At 42.8% G+C, this 18,715-nt stretch overlaps 1 protein-coding gene across 2 annotated transcripts in view; it reads right to left on the bottom strand.

Moving 5' to 3' along the window:
• Positions 1–18,715, bottom strand: part of ERC1 (ELKS/RAB6-interacting/CAST family member 1) — a 351,929-nt gene that overhangs the window by 179,449 nt on the left and 153,765 nt on the right. For both annotated transcript variants that reach the window (XM_054386713.1, XM_054386714.1), the window contains one exon: positions 211–346. In XM_054386713.1, the coding sequence (XP_054242688.1) occupies positions 211–346 (136 nt within the window). The remainder of the gene's footprint in view (positions 1–210; positions 347–18,715) is intronic.

The following is an 18,715-nucleotide window of genomic DNA, read 5'->3' as shown; positions in this document are numbered from 1 at the left end:
TTTTCTCTTTTATGAAACAGAGTAAGCTATGAAGGCAACTGAGAGAGGTTGCTTTCTTTGAAGTGCTCTGGGATAGATGTGTCTTCTTGAACAATCATTGACAAATTTCTTAGCTATCAGCTATGAAAAAGGATCAGGAAGCACAGCAGAGAGTGAGGTGCCTAAGGCTGCCTGACTGGCCAGATTGCTTCCATTAAATTCCCATGTTACCTGCAGCTGTTGGGAGCTGTCATTGAGATTATCCTCTCGTCTCCTGGCCTCCTCCAGCATCTGCGCACTCTTCTTTTTCTCCACTTGCTCTTTGTGCTTCAGATTTGCTACTTTCTTATTTTGGTCTTTAACTTGCCTGTAAAAGAAAAAACACTGTCAGCCCCAGCACTGGCAGCTGGACTGGGGAAGAGTGGAACCCTCAAGTACCATCACTTCTTTTGGAGGTCACCAACGTCAAACTCATCCTCTCAAGGATTAATCCCACCAAAAGAACTCTTTGTCTTGCACATCAATATTAACCTAAACGTGGGATTTTCTGAAACAAACCCCTTAATTATGAAACCATCTAAAATATTAATCAAAAGATGCACTTGTCCTCTTGTGCCTATGTGACAGGAATCTTTTCTCCATGTACATATAGAAAATGCAAACACCCAGAGGCCTGGTTTGCTTTGAGGACCACTAGATCTAATGCAAGGGAGATAGGAGGATCAAAAGGAAGAACTAAAGAAACATGAATTGAATACAGAGGACTATCTACAAGAACTAGACAGTCTCTTTCCAGAAGTAAAACTGTTTCTTTTCAACCTCAAGCCCTACTTGTTTACTAGATATTTTGAGGGATTTCCTATCCTTTCTTTTTACAGAAACAAGACAGAGGAAGTAAGAAGAAACTATTTCAGAAATCATGCACACTTTCCTTTTCACTTGCATCTACGAATTATTTTTGATGATCCTGGCAACTACCATTGCCTGCAGACAGGGGTTTGGCCTTTCTGGGCATTAAGACACATGGAGTATTGAACCTAATTACAGACCCTTTAATCTTAGCCTCCTGACCACAGAAAGCTTAAGTCTAAACTTTTAGTCCAATGAAAACAAAACAGGCTAGCTTTGCTTCCTCAGCCCTTTTCTCCATAATTATATCTGGAGTTTGGATTTTGGAATAAAAGACAGATTCTTTGGTCACAACATTTCCCCCAAACATCATGCGAGTAGTAGAGACAACTCTTTAATTTACTGTTTTGAAGGGAGAATGATACACTGCCTTCATATCTGCTGTTGTCCACACACAGAGGGAAGAATGCTTCCTCTGTATTTCAGAAATAGTTTTAGAACAGATCACAAACAACTCCCTTTTAATACTTTGTTCAGAACTCATAACTAAAGCATGATCAAGAACACATCTCTTTGTGATATGTATGTCTAAATCATGTGGCATATGGCTAGTCAGTGCTTTGAGGTCTTCCAACAAAGATGCAAGTTTGACACTGAGCTCTGCTTTTTGCAATGTAAGCCAACTGGAGCTGGGGAAATGGCAAATACAGCAAATGTTCCTTGGTGATAAACAAACTTCTGTTAGTGTGAAAAAGTGCTGATGGCCTCCAGAGACCAAGAAGAAAAAAAAAAAAGAAAAAGAAAAAAAAGAAAGTCCTTTTCTGATGATGTTAAAAAATTATTGGCATACTTAACTACCTTGTCCAACAGTTACAGCTGAGTTGAGTCAGGATGCTCTTTAAACACAACCAGTATGATAGTGAAGTTATTCTAACCCAGAGCTGCAAGTTGGCAATGGGCTCATTGTCCAGCTTGAAAGCAGATTGTTCAGTGATTAAACAGCCTCTTGGAAATATTGTGTTGGCACCAGCTCAGCTTGTACAATCTACAGTTCTATCTGTCCAATACAACAAGGATAGTTGGACTTTACAACTAAGACAATGCAGAAAATGAGAAGTCTTATGTAACTTCCAAATTAAAATTAGGAGAATTAATTGTTTTATATAAACTTGCAAATCTGGATTGACCTGCTGGGGAACTGGGTCTGTGTTACTGTAACCTCGTGGTTAGGTAAGGGGTAACAATATTAATGAAGCCACAACACTCCTCAAAGTATGTCTGAAGTAGATAATGGTCTAAAATATGTATTTCAAAGAAAAAAATGATATATAGGGATACATCCTCTTGACATCCACCTTCCCATAACTGAACCCAAATCAGTGTCTTTCTAATATATCAGGTAAGATATTCTGGGACAGTGGAGTGAGGAGGGGGCAGCCTCTTCTCTTTGGTGGCAAGAGATGGGAGCAGAGGAAATGGTTCCAAGCTGCAGCAGGGGAGGTTCAGACTGGATGCTAGGAAATATTTCTTCCCAGAGAGGGTTCTCAGCCATTGGAATGGTCTGCCCAGGGCAGTGCTGGAGTCCCCATCCCTGGAGGTGTTTGCACAGTGTGTGGAGCTGGTGCTTAGGGATATGGTTTAGTGTTGACCCTTCTAGTGTTGGGTGGAAGGTTGGACTGGATGAGCTTGGAGGTCTCTTCCAAATAGATGTTTTCAGTGATTCTGTCAAACTTAAGCCTTACTAAAGCAGTTTACAAGGTGGGAGTTGTGAAATCAGCCAGTGCTTGCAATACGCAGATCAATCCTCCTGACTGTCACACTGTGTGGAAACTTCAAATCAGGATGTCAAAGAGCAACAGAGTTTGGGCTATAAATCCTTCAAGGCACCAGGTATCTGTGGATTACCTGAAATTTCCCCAACTGTTTAACAATACAAACTGAGAAGGTGAAACTTGGAATTTATAAATCTAGAAGTCATCTGATGCCTGAAAACACATCTCATGTTGATGCCCATGGTACCAAGGGATACCACCTCATGCAGAGAGTCATGTGAAAGGTTTGCCAGACACACACCCAGAGCCTTGAACATCTGCACCATGAAAGTTCTGTGAACCCAAAGAATTCGTACTGTGATTCTGTAAAGAATTCTTCAAGTTCTGCTCCATCAGATAACTGTAAGTCTTCAAAGCCCAGGTCAGAGAACCTCAATTTTTATATATAAACAATATTTTAAATACACACACACACACACACACACACACACACACACACACACATTTGTAATATCAACAGGCCTCAAAAACATGATTAATAGCAATGATTCAATTCACTTCACAGAGAATCACACAAATTCGGCTGGGTCGGAAGGGACCTCCAGTGGTCATCCAATCCAACCCCCTCTGCAATCAGCAGGGACATCCTCAGCTAGATCAGATTGCCCAGAGCCCTGTTCAACCTCACCTTGAATATTTCCAGGGATGGGGCCCCAACCACCTCCCTGGGCAACCTGTTCCAGTGTCCCACCTCCCTCATGGGATTATTCAAGGGGAATTAATTAAAATAATCACAATGAGGAAACTAAACTTGTAAATCAGAAGATTTCAGATTTTAAGAGTGTGAAAATGGGAAGATTTATATAAGCAATAGAAAGCCAGAGGAAGAAAAGCAAGAAAGAAAAGCAAGCATCGAGTCACTGTTACCTGAGTCCTTTGGAAGAGTTTTCCTCTCCCATCAGATTAATTGCTTTATTGGCTCTTTTATCTATCAAAGCTTTTAGAAGATTCCTTTTCTCTGTACTGCTGTAATTTTGGTTTTGCATGTTAATAGTAAACTCATTATCTTTTACTGTTCTGCACATCATCACATAGAGCTGTTAATTCCTCTGTGCATTTTTGTGCTGTATGTTAATGTAACATAAGGCATTGTCCTCACTTGGTTATCTTTTTTTTGGCATAATTTGAGATGTTCTTCTTTATAAAATAAAAGGTGACAAAATGTTAACTGGAAACATGCGTAAGTCAGTTTGAATTTTTATATTTATATTTGAATATGCTTTTCCTTCACAGTTACATGCCTGAAACAGAGGAGTGTTTTTGTAATAATCCAAGTGTAAGCACACATTTACAATGCTTACTTTCAATATAAAATGTATAGATACACACTGTACTTCACCTAATGAATACATGCATTAGGAAAAAAAATACACAGAGCTTGTGCTCAGCTATAGAAATAGCCTGGTTTATTCATCTGACTTAGGCACTCCAGAAAATATTTTATGTGTCGGTCAGCCATGTCAGAAAGATTGTTTAGCTTGAGCCTTCACTGATGTAACATTACCACCACCCACAGGACAGTCTACTGCTGCTGCAGCTACCAGTCCTGATGGACAGATGACCTTTACTGGCTTTAAAGCACACTTTGCTCCTCAGCATGAGTTTAAACTGAAGCAGTAAGGAGCACACACACACAGAATTACACAGAAAACATCCAGTTGGAACAGACCTCAAAGATCATCCAGTCCAACCTTTGACCTTCAAAGGAAACTGTACGCAGTGAAGTCATACATTATTATTTAGTTTATAATTGTCAGTGCTTTTGCAATATATGCTATAGAATCATGGACTACAGCAAGTTGGAAAGGACCCACAAGGATCACTGAGTTCAAGTCACAGAATCACAGGAAATATCCCTTTGGAAGAGATCTCCAAGCTCATCCAGTCCAACCTTCCACCCAGCACTTCAGGGTCAACACTAAACCATGTCCCTAAGCACCAGCTCCACACACTGCTTGAACACCTCCAGGGATGGGGACTCCAGCACTGCTCTGCAGAATTACCTAAAACTAATCCACGAGACTAAGAGCATCGCCCAGACTCTCCTTGACAGGCTTGGTGCTGTGATCACATCCTGGAGGAGCCCGATCCAGTGAACAACCTGTTCGTAATGGGCAGCTCACAGCTTCAGCCTCCTGTCCTACCGCTGGTAACCAGAGATTCGCAGCGCCTCCTCTGCTGCCCCCTGGAGGAAGCTGAGTGCATTGCGTAAGAACTCCAAGCACCTGGTACTCGACTCCGGACTACAGAATCAGAGAGTCGCAGAACACATCCGGTTGGAAGAGACCTCCAAGCTCATCCAGTCCAGCCTTGCACCCAGCACTGAAGGCTCAACACTAAACCAGCTCCACACAATACTTAAACACCTCCAGGGATGGGGACTCCAGCACTGCCCTGGGCAGACCATTCCAATGGCTGAGAACCCTCTCTGGGAAGAAATACTTCCTAGCATCCAGCCTGAACCTCTCCTGCTGCAGCTTGGAACCATTTCCTCTGCTCCTGTCTCTTGCCACCAAGGAGCAGAGGCTGTCCCCTCCTTGCCTCAACCTCCCTTCAGGGAGTTTAGATATTGATGAGGTCTCCCCTCAGCCTCCTCCTCCAGACCAAATACCCCCAGCTCCCTCAGTCCCTTTTTGTAGCCCAGGTGCTCCAGGTGCTTCTCCAGCCTCATCTCCCTTCTCTGACCATGCTCCTTCTTCTCTTGTGGAATCAAATGGAGCAGCCATCTGAAAGACTGTAATGCTACAGCAAAACACACTACAATGGGAGAAAATTCCAGGAGCTACTGGAAGGCAGGAAACAATCACCTAAGCTGTCCACATCTTACTAGCAGTCTTGTTCACTAAAGATTAAATGAATGAAGGGGGAAAAAAGGACATTTTTACTGGAAAAAAACCCAACAATATCAATACAATGGGATAGTGGTGATCTAAGCTGGACTGATTGAAAACTGTCCAACTTACTACATCACCCCACTGTTTCCTTCATCACTTCTTTGTCTTTAAGCTCTGACTCACCACATATTTTAGCTGGCCATACCCTTAACCTTAACTTACCAGTTTAAGATATCATAAACACAGTGACATAGCTGGGTGACTGTGTTTGGGCGTTTTTATTGTAGTTTTGGTACACAAAGCAAAGTATTTACATTCTGGGAAGAATAACAGAAAGAAGCCAAAGAGGAACTCTTCCCAGAAATGCTACTTTGATTTGAAGTAAGAAAAACTTCTGAAAGTTTTTGCTTTAGATTTTAGTTACTCAAAACTCACTGCACTTTACCAGCGGTTGATCACCAAACCATGGAGAATAATGGCAGTGTTTGGAATGCCTAATTGCTTAACCTCAAGAAAAAGTGAGGAAAGGAAGCTAACTAAGTGCTGAAGGAAACAGGACTAACCACATCACGCAGTCCCACCACCACTGGGTTTCTGACAGTCAAAGGAAAGTTGCTGAAGGCTGAACAAAATTCCTTATCTTATGCATTGAAAAATTAGGATCAGAGTGTTACAGAAGATCCACATGGAAGTTATTAGTATGTGGGGATTAATCTTTTTAGAACAAAAAGCATTTTCTGAGCCTTTTCCTTTGCTTTGTTGGGCTGTACCTAGCAATCCCAGCTTGCTGCTATTCTTCAACACTATACAAAGGCCAAAAAAGGGTGCATTAAATTACTAAGTAAAAGAAACAGTAATTCCATTATGCTTTTCCAACAGCTTGGTTTAATATTACTGCCTCCATTGTACATTGCATCCAAGCTAAAACACCAATCAATGTGCATTGAATGAGTTACCCTTGCTCAGCTGCAAGCCTGGCAAACTCCAGCACTCAGTTACCTCTTCTGCCTGGGAGTCTCTGCTCCCACAGCCTCTCATCATTTTGTTACACTGCTCCTCGCTGTTCTGTGCCATTTATATGACAAGGTAATATATGCCAATGAAAATATTAACAGACTCTGAAAATTTAACTGGCCTGCTGTATGTGAGTTGAGAAGTCCCATGGTGGCTTTAAGAGATGGGGAGGGTGGACTTCATTTCCTGAAGCTGGGAAACTTTGATTTTTAAAAACAAAGTGTGTGTTCAGGTCAGTGCTGGAGGGGGGAAGGGATGAAGATGAGAAGGGCTATGGGAAAACAGCCTCAAATTTTAGGAGCAGTAGCCTAACAGTGCCTGAATCAAGAGGGGTGGAAGCCAAACGCTAGAAGCAGCTCTCAAGTCTACACTAGTCACTGGCTTTCTTCAGTGTTAAGAATTATCTGCATGAGAACAAAGTACCCTTCCTACTGCAGCCCACAGATCAGCCAGCACATCTCTCACTTCAGCTACCACAACACAAGACTTTCTTCCAGACACAGATGATGGGAAGAGATGGGGAAAGGGAGCACACAGCATAAGAAACTAAAAACTCAGTATAGTAAAAAATGTGAGCCCCCTATCAGTTAGAGAAACATCAGAAAGCATCCTCCTCACCTGAGCAGTTAGCAATTCAGAACATTTATAGATAACATATTCCAAGTAGTGAGGTGGCACAGTTCTAAACACTACATGGCAGGATATTAGCAAGTCCTAACCAGAAAAAGCTACCAGCCTGCACTACAGATAACTGCACTAACATACTACCTTTAAATGTCACTTCTTTACGAGTAACTAAAGGCCTTCAAACTCAGGCCCAAGCTTCTCTGAAGTAAAATACCAGCTGTAAAACACAACTAAAGAGATGCAGCATCAACAGTCAGAGAATTTGGAGAGAGATACAGGAAGAGAAACCTGACCAAGGCTAAGAAGCACGTGTCTCAAAAGTATGATGCAAGCACTATCAAAACCAACCTATTTCGAAGAAAGTAGGCTTAATTTTTCATCCACTCCTTGATCAAATAAAGCGAGAATAATCTGGACTACTTCCCTGTCTTGAAGCCCAATTACACACAAGGAATGGTAAAGACAAATGCTGTTGTCTTAGTAGTCTCAAAAAATTTGGAAGCAAGAAAGTGTTTTAACCAACTGGCTAAAACTGAGGGATTAATAGCAGAGATTAACAGAAGTGTCTTTGGTTGAATGCAACAAGTCCATATCAAATCAAGCAAATCACAAACAGGGCCAGATACAACATACTAAATCTAAGACACTCTAAAAACTTTAGGCAAACATCTCTAGCACCTCATCTTTTCACTACTCTACAGTTCCAATGTTGTAGATATAATCCACTACAACTATTCACCTCAGATACAAAAAGCAAACAAGAACAAACACTAATATGCAGCTTCCCAGCTATTTACATTCTCATCACCTATTTACTAGCAAGCAAGTAATGTGATGAAAATAATGCGTGCATGACCACAATTTCATTACAAATGTGAAACTAGAAATCAGGCTGCAGAGATTAAGTATTGAGTTAAATGTATGAAAAGTATTTTTGAAAGCTGACAGCAACTGAACTAGAATTCTTTAATCTTAAAACCTTAAGGTACAGAGCATTAGAAGTGCAAAGTCAAGGTGAACTCAGCAATACATCTGTAAGACAGTGATATGAGTGTCCCCTTGGTTAGAAAAATCTTAATGCTTTAAGGACCTTAATAAAAGCATTCAGTAGTTCAACAAATAAGTTTGTGCTGTTGTGTTTTTTCACTCCTGCCTTTGTTAACTGAGCAAACAGATGCAAAGCCAAAAATGACACCTATAAAACGGCTGATTAGGCCTCAATGTGGATTTCTTCTCCCTGCAACATACTGGGTTAGTTGAATTTGGCCCTAACAGTGTGGGAAGAAGTCCCAAAGGCGCTGTTCTTTTTCCCTTGAACTGCAGCGCGCAAGCCAGCCGCCCTGTGAGCAGATCACACACAGCCAGTCGCTCCCTGCTCAAGAGACCTGCACCATTTGGCTGAAAAAAGTATTTTCTAAACAGCAATAAAATCTTTCTTATGAATGGCATTTTACTGAGGTTTCAGAGGGTATTTTTTGATCTAAGATCACAGCTGTCTCTTTCAACTGCAGCCCCACTAGCCAGCAAAGAAAACAAAACACAATACAGCAGCTTTCTTTCATACAGGCATGAGATCCTTTCGTTCCTTCTAGAATAATGCCTGATACAAGCAATAATTAAAAAGAAAAATTAATGTAAAAGTCATCCATGGAGACAAAACCAAAAAGTAAAGATAATGTAGGGAAAACAAAAATTTAAAAGCAAAGCATTAGGGCCCCCATCCCTGGAAGTATTCAAGGTGAGGCTGGACAGGGCTCTGGGCAACCTGATCTAGTGGAGGATGTCCCTGCTGACTGCAGAGGGGGTTGGACTGGATGAGCTCTGGAGGTCCCTTCCAACCCAGATCAGTTTATGATTCTATAAGAAAGGAGCTTATCTTTGCTTTTCAGCAAGCAACTGACCAACCTCTCCAGAGAGAGAAGTCCATCTCTTAAAATGGGCAGAAATTTGGGATAAAGAGTGGGATCCTATCCTGTCATTTTGAACTAAGGTATGTTAAACACCTATCTTATGCTCTCAAGCTGACAGCTACTGAAAATCCAGTCTTCAGCAAAATGTATTGCACAGAGCAGTTGTCAAGGACAGAAAAGAAGGCATGGTGGATATACCAACTTGGAGGAAAAGGGTTTCTGGTGTAAAAGAAAAACATGCATGAGAACATTCAAAGTCTAGCTCTAAGAAAAGGATGTGAGGACAGTGATGCTAGCAGGAGCATTCTGAAAATAAAAGAGTAAAGCAGTCCATTTCAGGACTAAAAGCCTAATGATTTATGCTGCCCAAATAAAGATCTCACATAATTTCTTTTATCTCCTTAAAAGCAAAATTAACAGAATCACAGAATGTTAGGGGCTGGAAGGAACCTCGAAAGCTCATCCAGTCCAACCTCCCTGCCAGAGCAGGAGCACCTAGAGCAGATCACACAGGAACACAGCCAGGTGGGCTTTGAATACCTCCAGAGAGGGAGACTCTACAACACACTACAGCAGGTTGCTCACAGCCACATCCAGCCTGGCTGCAAAAACCTCCAGGGATGAGGCTTCCACCACCTCCCTGGGAAACCTGTGCCAGTGTCTCACCACCCTCATGGGGAAGAACTTCTTCCTAATGTCTGATCTAAATCTGCCCTCCTCTAGCTTGTATTCATTCCCCCCAGTCCTATCACTCCCTGACACCCTAAAAAGTCCCTCCCCAGCTTTCTTGTAGCCCCCTTCAGATACTGGAAGGCCACACGAAGGTCTCCTTGGATCCTTCTCTTCTCCAGACTGAACAGCCCCAACTCTCTCAGTCTGTCTCCATAGGAAAGGAGCTCCAGCCCTCTGCTCATCCTTGTGGCCCTTCTCTGGACACCTTCCAGCACATTGAAAACTAAGGAGGAAATCACAACAGTGACTTGCATCTCACTAATAACCTTTCTATAAATGTCACTGCACAGTCTCTACAAAAATGAAGCCTATTATCTATATGGAGGGAACAGTCCCTTTGTTTGGCAGATAAGATACAAACCATTTCCTTTAAGAATAAGTGACCTAAAATCTTGCATTCAATGCAGAGTTGTGACCCAAATAGACCAGAAAACAAACATTTTTTTTTCACATTCCAAGTCAGAGGCCACTTTTGCACCATATAATGATCTCTCCCATGTTGTTTCACACAGTGAATGCTGACAAATGAAAAAAGACACCAGAACAGAGAGCAAACAAGCAAGGCTAAAAGTAAAGACACCTTATCTTGACTAATGGTGCATCAAGCCTTTAAAATGTGTTGACATGTCAAATCCTGAAGTGTGTTTGCTAGAAGGACAAAAGTTCTCCAGATATGGCCTCACCGGGGTAGAGGGGAGGATAATGACCATTACTCTGGAACTCAGCTGCTATAAAGAGAGATGCTTATCACAGACTCCTAATGGAAAACTGCTTAAATCCTCAAGCCCTACCATACTACTTTTTTTACTATGAATCAGTGTGACATTCTCTCCAGACCCTTAGACTTCTTAGAAGCAGGTACAAGTCACAGCAAGTAACAGAATCACAGAATGCTGGAGGTTGGAAAGGACCTCCAGAGATCATCCAGTCCAACCCCCTGCCAAAGCAGGATCACCCAGGGCAGTCTGCACAGGAATGAATCCCGGTGGGGTTGGAAAGTCTCCAGAGAAGGAGACTCCACAACCTCTCTGGACAACCTGCTCCAGGGCTCTGTCACCCTCACACTAAAGAAGTTTCTCCTCATGTTGAGCTGAAACCTTCTGTGTTCAAGTTTGTCTCCACTGGTCCTTGGCTTATTACTGTGCACCACCCAAAAGAGCCTGGCCCCCTCCCCTTGACACCCACCCCTCAGCTATTGATAGACATTGATCAGATCCCCTCTCAGCCTTCTCTTCTCCAGACTAAACAGCCCCAGGGCTCTCAGTCTCTCTTCACATGGGAGATGCTCAAGTCCCCTCATCATCCTCGTGGCTCTCTGTTGGACTCTCTCCAGCAGGTCTCTGTCTCTCTCGAGCTGGGGAGCCCCAAACTGGACACAGGATTGCAGATGAGGTCTCCCCAGGGCAGAGTAAAGGGGCAGAAGAACCTCCCTAGCCCTGCTGGCCACACTTTTCTTGCTGCACCCCAGGATCCCATTGGCTCTCTTGGCCACAAGGGCACATTGCTGTCCCATGCAGAATTTGCTGTCCACCAGCACTCCAAGGTCTTTCTCCATGGAGCTGCTTTCCAGCAAGAGAGAGATGATAAAAGCTTGGTAGATTGTAAAATCCAGAGGTTGCACTGATTACAGTAAAGAGAGCAGTTCCTGATGAGTACAGATATAATTCACAGTATTTCTTCCTGTTTCCAGAAGACAGACACACCTAGCACATTTTTTGTCTTATCAGCCCTTTTCCAGGCAGACATATTTGCTTTGTTCTCTGAAAACACCTCACTGCTTTACACCCTTAAGAGTAAGATAAAGTTATCACTCCCATCATAGCTTCCAGTGTAGAGTGTAGCTTCACAGAACAGCTATTTTTGCAGGGGTTGCAGTTAATGGGAATCAGGCAAACACTGACATGCCTAGGAAAGGGAAGATGTGGTGCTGCAATGGCTGTAATTATCCTGCTTGCCCTTCTGAAAATCTTTTCATTGCTTTTCTAGATAGTAGGGATTTTGCAGCTTCAAGAGCAGTCCTTACACTTATCCCCTTATGCTCTTGATGTATTTTAACAAATGTATGAAAAACTCAGCAAATATCCATCAGACCAATCAATTAAAAAAAATGAAATCTGTAAAACTGTTAAGAAATTATGAGGACAGCATGGATTTAACTTCTTATCAAAACACTCTCCAGAGTTCCTAATACTTGGCCACCTCAAACCACAGTCCCATCTTTCTAGTCAATTCTTGCAATATACTCTAAATGACAGAAATAAAAGTTATGGTTATATTGTTTGGGAAAGAGAAATCATCACAGAATGTGAGGGGCTGGAAGGGATCTTGAAAGCTCATCTAGTCCAACCCCCCTGCCAGAGCAGGATCACCTAGAGCAGGTCACAGAGGAACATATCCAGGTTGGTTTTGAATATCTCCAGAGAGGAAGACTCCACAAGCCCCCAGGGTAGCCTGTTCCAGGGTTCTGTCACCCTCACAGGGAAAAAACTTTTCCTCATATTTCCATGGAACTTCCTATGCCTCAACTTCAACCATTGCCCCTTGTGCTGGCATTGGGCATCATCCAGCAGAGCCTGGCTCCATCCTTCCATCCACCAGGACCCCCAGGTCCTTTTCCCCTTCACTGCTCTCCAGCAGGTCAGTCCGCAATCTATACTGCCCTATGAGGTTGTTCTTTCCCAGGTGCATGACTTTACCCTTGCCCTTCTTGAATTTCATTCAGTTTCTCCCTGCCAAACTCTCATGCTAAGTCTCACTGAATGGCAGCACAACCCTCCTGTGTCAGCCACTCCACCCAGTTTGGTGTCATCAGCAAACTTGCTGGCAGTGCCCTTTCCCAGGCTGCTGATGAATATATTGAATAGTTCTGGTCCCAGTACTGACCCTTGAGGGACTCCACTAGACACAGGCCTCCAACTAGAGGCCTCAGGAATGTACACAACCCAAAAGTAGTTCCCGCTGTTGTTCATCACCAATTCCAGCACAGGTGTCAGTATTGATAAAAACCTATAGAAGAAGCAGATATATCTTTGACAGATGAATTCCGTAAGATTTAGGACTTAAAATCATAGAATCAGTCAGGGTTGGAAGGGACCACAAGGCTCATCCAGTTCCAAACCCCCTGCCATGGGCAGGGACACCTCACACTATATCAGGCTGGCCAGAGCCTCATCCAGCCTGGCCTTAAACATCTCCAGGGATGGGGCCTCAACCACCTCCCTGGACAACCCATTCCAGGCTCTCACCACTCTCATGGGGAAGAACTTCTTCCTCATGTCCAGCCTGAATCTCCCCACTTCCAGCTTTATTCCATTCCCCTCAGTCCTGTCACTCCCTGATATCCTAAAAAGTCCCTCCCCAGCTTTCTTGTAGGCCCCCTTCAGATACTGGAAGGCCACAGACTTTATCACCAAGACAAAGCACATCAAACTCCACTCACAGTGGCAATCAGCAAGCAGAGACCACCCAACAGAAGTCCTGTTCAAGCAAGAGAAGCCACGGTGTGTATTTCAGAGCAGAGTGCTCACAAGGCAGAAAAGCCTCCTGGCAGTTCAGTCCTTCAGGATCTGAAGAAGAAGGGTCATGCAAGGACAGCACTCCTCTCTCCAACAATTACAAGTATGCCAGTATGACACATCGAATATGGAAGGTATTGATGGACAACAACATTAACTTCCAATCTTTTTCCAGTTTGTGGGAGGAAGGAAAATATGCAGCCAAGGCCACAAGTGCAATGCCTGTGCCAAACCAAGGTCAGAACACCGACACAGTTTAAAGGCATCAGCAGCACTGCAGCATCCTGGGATTTCACTCACCACCACATTTGTCACAGGATTAATCAGGAGTAGAAAAGTCAGATATTGGTCAGTAACTCAGAACTTTAGTCACTGAGTAGTGGCTTTCTGGGCAAAGACACTGCCTGAACCCATTACAGTCATTCCTTTGTCAGGAGTCACAGATGCTTTTTACCAAATGACTAGCAGCAGACTGCAATCCAAAATGGTTCCAGAGCCTTTCAAAGGCTCTGAGCTGGGGGGCCATTAGATAATATCCTCTGCCTTGTATTACATGGCTCATGTTTATATTTAACAACTGCCTTTAAAATAGAAAAATAAAAGTAAAACCAGCCATGGCTGAAAGACTTCAAAAGATGCTGTCCCTTGGGAGGCTTTCATTCTGTAGTTTATCATAGAAACATACAACCACAGAATCATAGACTCATCAGGGTTGGAAGGGACTTCAAAGATCACCCAGTTCCAACCCCCCTGCCATGGGCAGTTACACCTCACACTACAGCAGGTTGCTCACAGCCTCATCCAGCCTGGCTGCAAAAACCTCCAGGGATGAGGCTTCCACCACCTCCCTGGGCAACCTGTGCCAGTGTCTCACCACCCTCCTGGGGAAGAACTTCACACTGTGCCTTCAATAAATTTATCCTCTTGCTAATTTACTTGTCTTAACTCTCAGCCCTTCGCTCCTTCAGACAGCAAAACTCACTCAAAATGCACCAAAACTAGTTCTGCAACATCACTGCAAGGTTCCAGACACAGATGCTATGATGAGAACCCAACAGTTATAGTATATATGACGGCATTCTAAAGCAATTAGTTTTGCACTCAACAGCCTGCAGCAGAGAATGTGACTAACATCCAATCTTTTTTCTTCTGTAAGTAACAGATAAACCAAATAGTATTTAAATTGTCTTGCTTCAACTTTCTGTTCCTGTGGTCTTTTTCCCTCGAAAGGCTTTATTGGCAAGTCTCCCTCCTCCTTTCCAATGCACTGCAATACTGATTTACAGTGGTTTGACATAAATTATTTCCCTCAAGTACAAGTTTCCTCTAACTGTGCACTCTATTCACCCCATCCTCCTACACACATTTAGCAAAATCTCTGATTTTTCATTTTGTAGATCATGCAATCTGATGTGCAGCCTTCTGTGAGATCTCAGGTTTAGCTGAAGGGACAAGAGTCTTAGAAATACCCTTATTAAAAGTGAATACTGACCTTGAGGTGAGGCTGAAGGAAGCAGCAAATCCAGGAAGGAGATGCGAAAGAAAAAGAGTTAGAGTTTGTGAAAACAGCATCCAGAGATAAGGCAGTTCAAGAATACAAGGACAAAACAAGCAGAGCTACATCAGGTAATGACACACAGACACAACCCTTCACAAACACAGAGCTGAACAGCTAGGTAAAAAAAGGAAAGAACAAAATACCTTTACATTAGATTACACCATTTCATCTAGAGGCAACTTTCTGTAGTTTCCAATGTGTAATAGTTCTTGGAAAAGGGAAATAAGCCAAGTGTGAAAAAAACTCTGGATTTACATCACATGACTAGCAAGTACCCCTTCCAGAATTCTAACTAAACCTTTGGGAATGTGGAGTTTGACTGTCTGAGATGAATCCCAGTGTGTTCCTTTTTGCCATCTTCTAGCGGCTTATTTTCTCTGCATGAGCAAGACACACAGTATTTTACTTTTCCTGAAGATGACCAGACATGTCAAAAGGGAATAAATAGAAGGGAGAAAAAACCCACCATGGAGTAAAGCCTTCAAGACCTAAAGACTTAGTCAAACCCACAAGTTCATCTCTCTAAACTTTGACTTTGAAGTCATCCTTCCAAAGACAAACAAAAAAAGCATCTGCCTCTTCTTCCTGCAGTGCTGCTCTCCTAATTCTTCCCTATCAGGTGCAATCTAAAACCAATAATGACCAAGCAGGAATATTTTGGACAGTTCTCTCCAACATTGCTCAAGAGCAGGACTGATCAAGACAGAATGTTGGAGTTCCCTGTATAACATGAGGTCCTATAGGTTCATTATTGCTTTTTTCCCCCATATATCTCCCAGTATTCATAAGGCATCTGCTGTCAATTTCACTGATAACAGCAAGGTAAGTCAACAGGAGCCATAGAGCCATAAACACAGATCCTTTAAATCTTATTTTAAACTTTGTTTTCAGTCAGTAGAAGAGGGGAAAAGTAAATGTCATTATGTCCAACAGGACAATTTGGCTTCCACAACCTATGTTGTGCTTCTCGAGAACCATGTCAAGATTTCGGTCTGAAAAGGCAGGATATGGTCTGGAGACAAATATTTCTACAGGCTAGGCTAACTGCTATATGCTTCATTACCCTTGGTATATGGAACCATCTAAATAGAATTTGAAGTCCCTGTTCTGCCAACAACAATGCAGGATATATTGAATAGGTACAAGCAGCAGTTTCAGAGCAAGGTACAGCTGAGGAGTGGATTGTTGGTCTCCACAGATAAACTAGTGTAAAGATACTTTTTTAATTAACATTCTTTCAATCAAGCTCTTCAAGGACAGCTGCTGCAAAGGCTGTGCTATTTCAGATTTTGGGAAAGACGAGACTTGCAAAATGCCAACTACCACATCTCAGTGGCTGACCTACAAGTAAATTCTAATGTTCCAAAAGCCTCACTTAAACCACCTGGAAAAGCCTGGCACTAACAACTCTGCAGTCCAAGTGTACACCCTTTAAGCTGAGCTGCAGAGCTATGGCTGCACAAATTTAACAAAAGGGGACCAAAAAGGGAAAGTAAACAATTGGTTAGCTATGGGAATAAGTGGGGGGACACACACATGGAGCAGGAAGCTTGACTTTTGAATGAGTGCTATTGAATCCGGATTGCAAAAGTTTCAGACTCTTTGTAGATCCTGATTCTACTGTGATGATGCTGTAATACTCTTTCTTCAATCTAGTACAGGTTAGAATTCAGAATAGCCCTGAAGAATTTGAATTCAGTCCACTATTCTTTCAACTGCTACTAAAGGTAGCATCTTTTGCTGGCAAAAAATGAAGGCAAAACAGTACCTGGAATGCTATGCTGAGGTCACTTGCAATTTTCTGTGTGCTACAGAGGTATTATTTAGCCAGCTGCCCAGGATTTGAATGGAGAATAATTATTGCTACATATTCGTTCTCTTAAGGAATAAATTCCTTTTTCTAAAGAAAAATAAACTTTGTGTAATTGCTAGCCCCTCTTCCCATGTTTTTTTACAGTGGTTCAAAACAGTTTATAAAAATACGGATTTTAGAATAATCGTCATATGTATCCAAACAAAAACAAGGGCTATGTCTGAAAGCACATTTAAACTAGAAAAAATCTGGAACTGTGCTATCAATCAAGCTAAAAACGAGGCAGGTACCTGAAATTGCCAGCTACTGGGAAATCAGTGGAGATTTGCTACAGGCTGGAGGTGAAGCCTCGGTGCAGGGAGCTTTATCAGTGAAATTGAGCAGAGGAGCATAGCCAGGAAGCAGCCCCAAGCAAGCAGGACCAGAGACGTACCAAGACATGCTCATTACAGAGCAAACCAACAATTTTTAAGTTGTGGGAAGGCACTCTTTCCCTTCAAGCCAGAACACACACTTGCAGCATTCCTCACAAGAAGCAGAAGCAGCAGCAGCTTTTCTGCCCAGCCCCAGTGTGCCAGGCACACAAGACATCTGCAGCACCAAATGGTAGCCTGGTGGAAATCCACTCTTTCAGAATGCCATCTCATCAGGCTCAAAGACAGAACCAACTTAAATCTGATCACTGGGTACAGAGCCACAAAGTTGGTGAGATGTGAACATCTCAGAATTTTTATTGAGAATCAGATATATTTTCAAAGCTTTTCATGGTGCCAGCTAGAATTTCCATGATGTCCCTGTAGCCAAAGGGAGCAAAAGGAGTCTGCTGCATCAGTCACACATGCACTTAGGCAGAAGTTCATGTAGTCATCTCTAGTCAACACTTGAAGTCCACTTGTCTGACAGGGAATGATTGTATCTGTTTAGTACTTCACCTTTCCTTCAAAGCAGTCTGATGGGGAATAATCATAGAATCATAGAATTGTCAGGGTTGGAAAGGACCTCAAGAATCATCCAGTTCCAACCCCCCTGCCATGGCCAGGGACACCTCACACTACATCAGGTTGCTCATAGCCACATCCAGCCTGGCTGCAAAAACCTCCAGGGATGAGGCTTCCACCACCTCCCAGGGAAACCTGTGCCAGTGTCTCACCACCCTCATAGGGAAGAACTTCTTCCTAACACCCAATCTGAATCTCCCCATTTCTAGTTTTGCTCCATTCCCCCCAGTCCTATCACTCCCTGACACCCTAAAAAGTCCCTCCCCAGCTTTCTTGTAGCCCCCTTCAGATACTGGAAGGCCACAAGAAGGTCTCCTCAGAGTCTTCTCTTCCCCAAGCTGAACAACCCCAATTCTCTCAGCCTGTCTGCACAGGAGAGGAGCTCCAGCCCTCTGCTCATCAATAACATGCACTTGATCTTCCTTGTGTCAGTCAAAGTGCAAAGGCTATTTCTTTTTACCTTTTCTTGCTAAAAAGAATGATGGCTGGTCTTGTCCTTTCTTATTAGTTGATATTTACAGGGATGGGGAAGAGATGGAGAGACAAATAGAGAGAAGGTTTGTGTGTGCAGCTGTGGGCATGAATGTACAGATCAAAGAGCACAAACATGGCCACAGATGGCCACGGAGCAGTAATGTTGCTATTTCATTAGCTTACTGATGAATATTGGATTTTCCTTTATTCTGAGTGTACTCCCAGATGAGATAAAGATCCAACAGTTTTATTTTCTCTGTATCAACTGTATAAAAGGCAGGTTTTGGTGGTTTGTTTTTTTGAGGTTTTTGACTCCTTACATCCTAATTTGTGAGTATGGATACCCTCCTATCGCTCAAAGATGGTAACTGAAGCAAAGCTGCAAAACAGCTATTGAAGAGATGTAGCCAAGGCAGGTAACAATGGAAACTTGATAATGAAACTAGGCTCAGCATTCACATGATGTGCTTTCTCCTCTGCTTTTGCAATTGTTGTAATAATATCCTAGCTCTTGCACTATACTTCTCTAGCAGTTAGATATTTGCCAAATAAACGCCAGCATTCTACCACACAGGCAGGC

The sequence above is a fragment of the Indicator indicator genome, chromosome 14, assembly GCF_027791375.1.
Source record: "Indicator indicator isolate 239-I01 chromosome 14, UM_Iind_1.1, whole genome shotgun sequence".
NCBI classification, from domain to species: domain Eukaryota; kingdom Metazoa; phylum Chordata; class Aves; order Piciformes; family Indicatoridae; genus Indicator; species Indicator indicator.
Note: the sequence above shows the minus strand (reverse complement) of the source record. Positions and strands in the feature narration are given on the sequence as shown.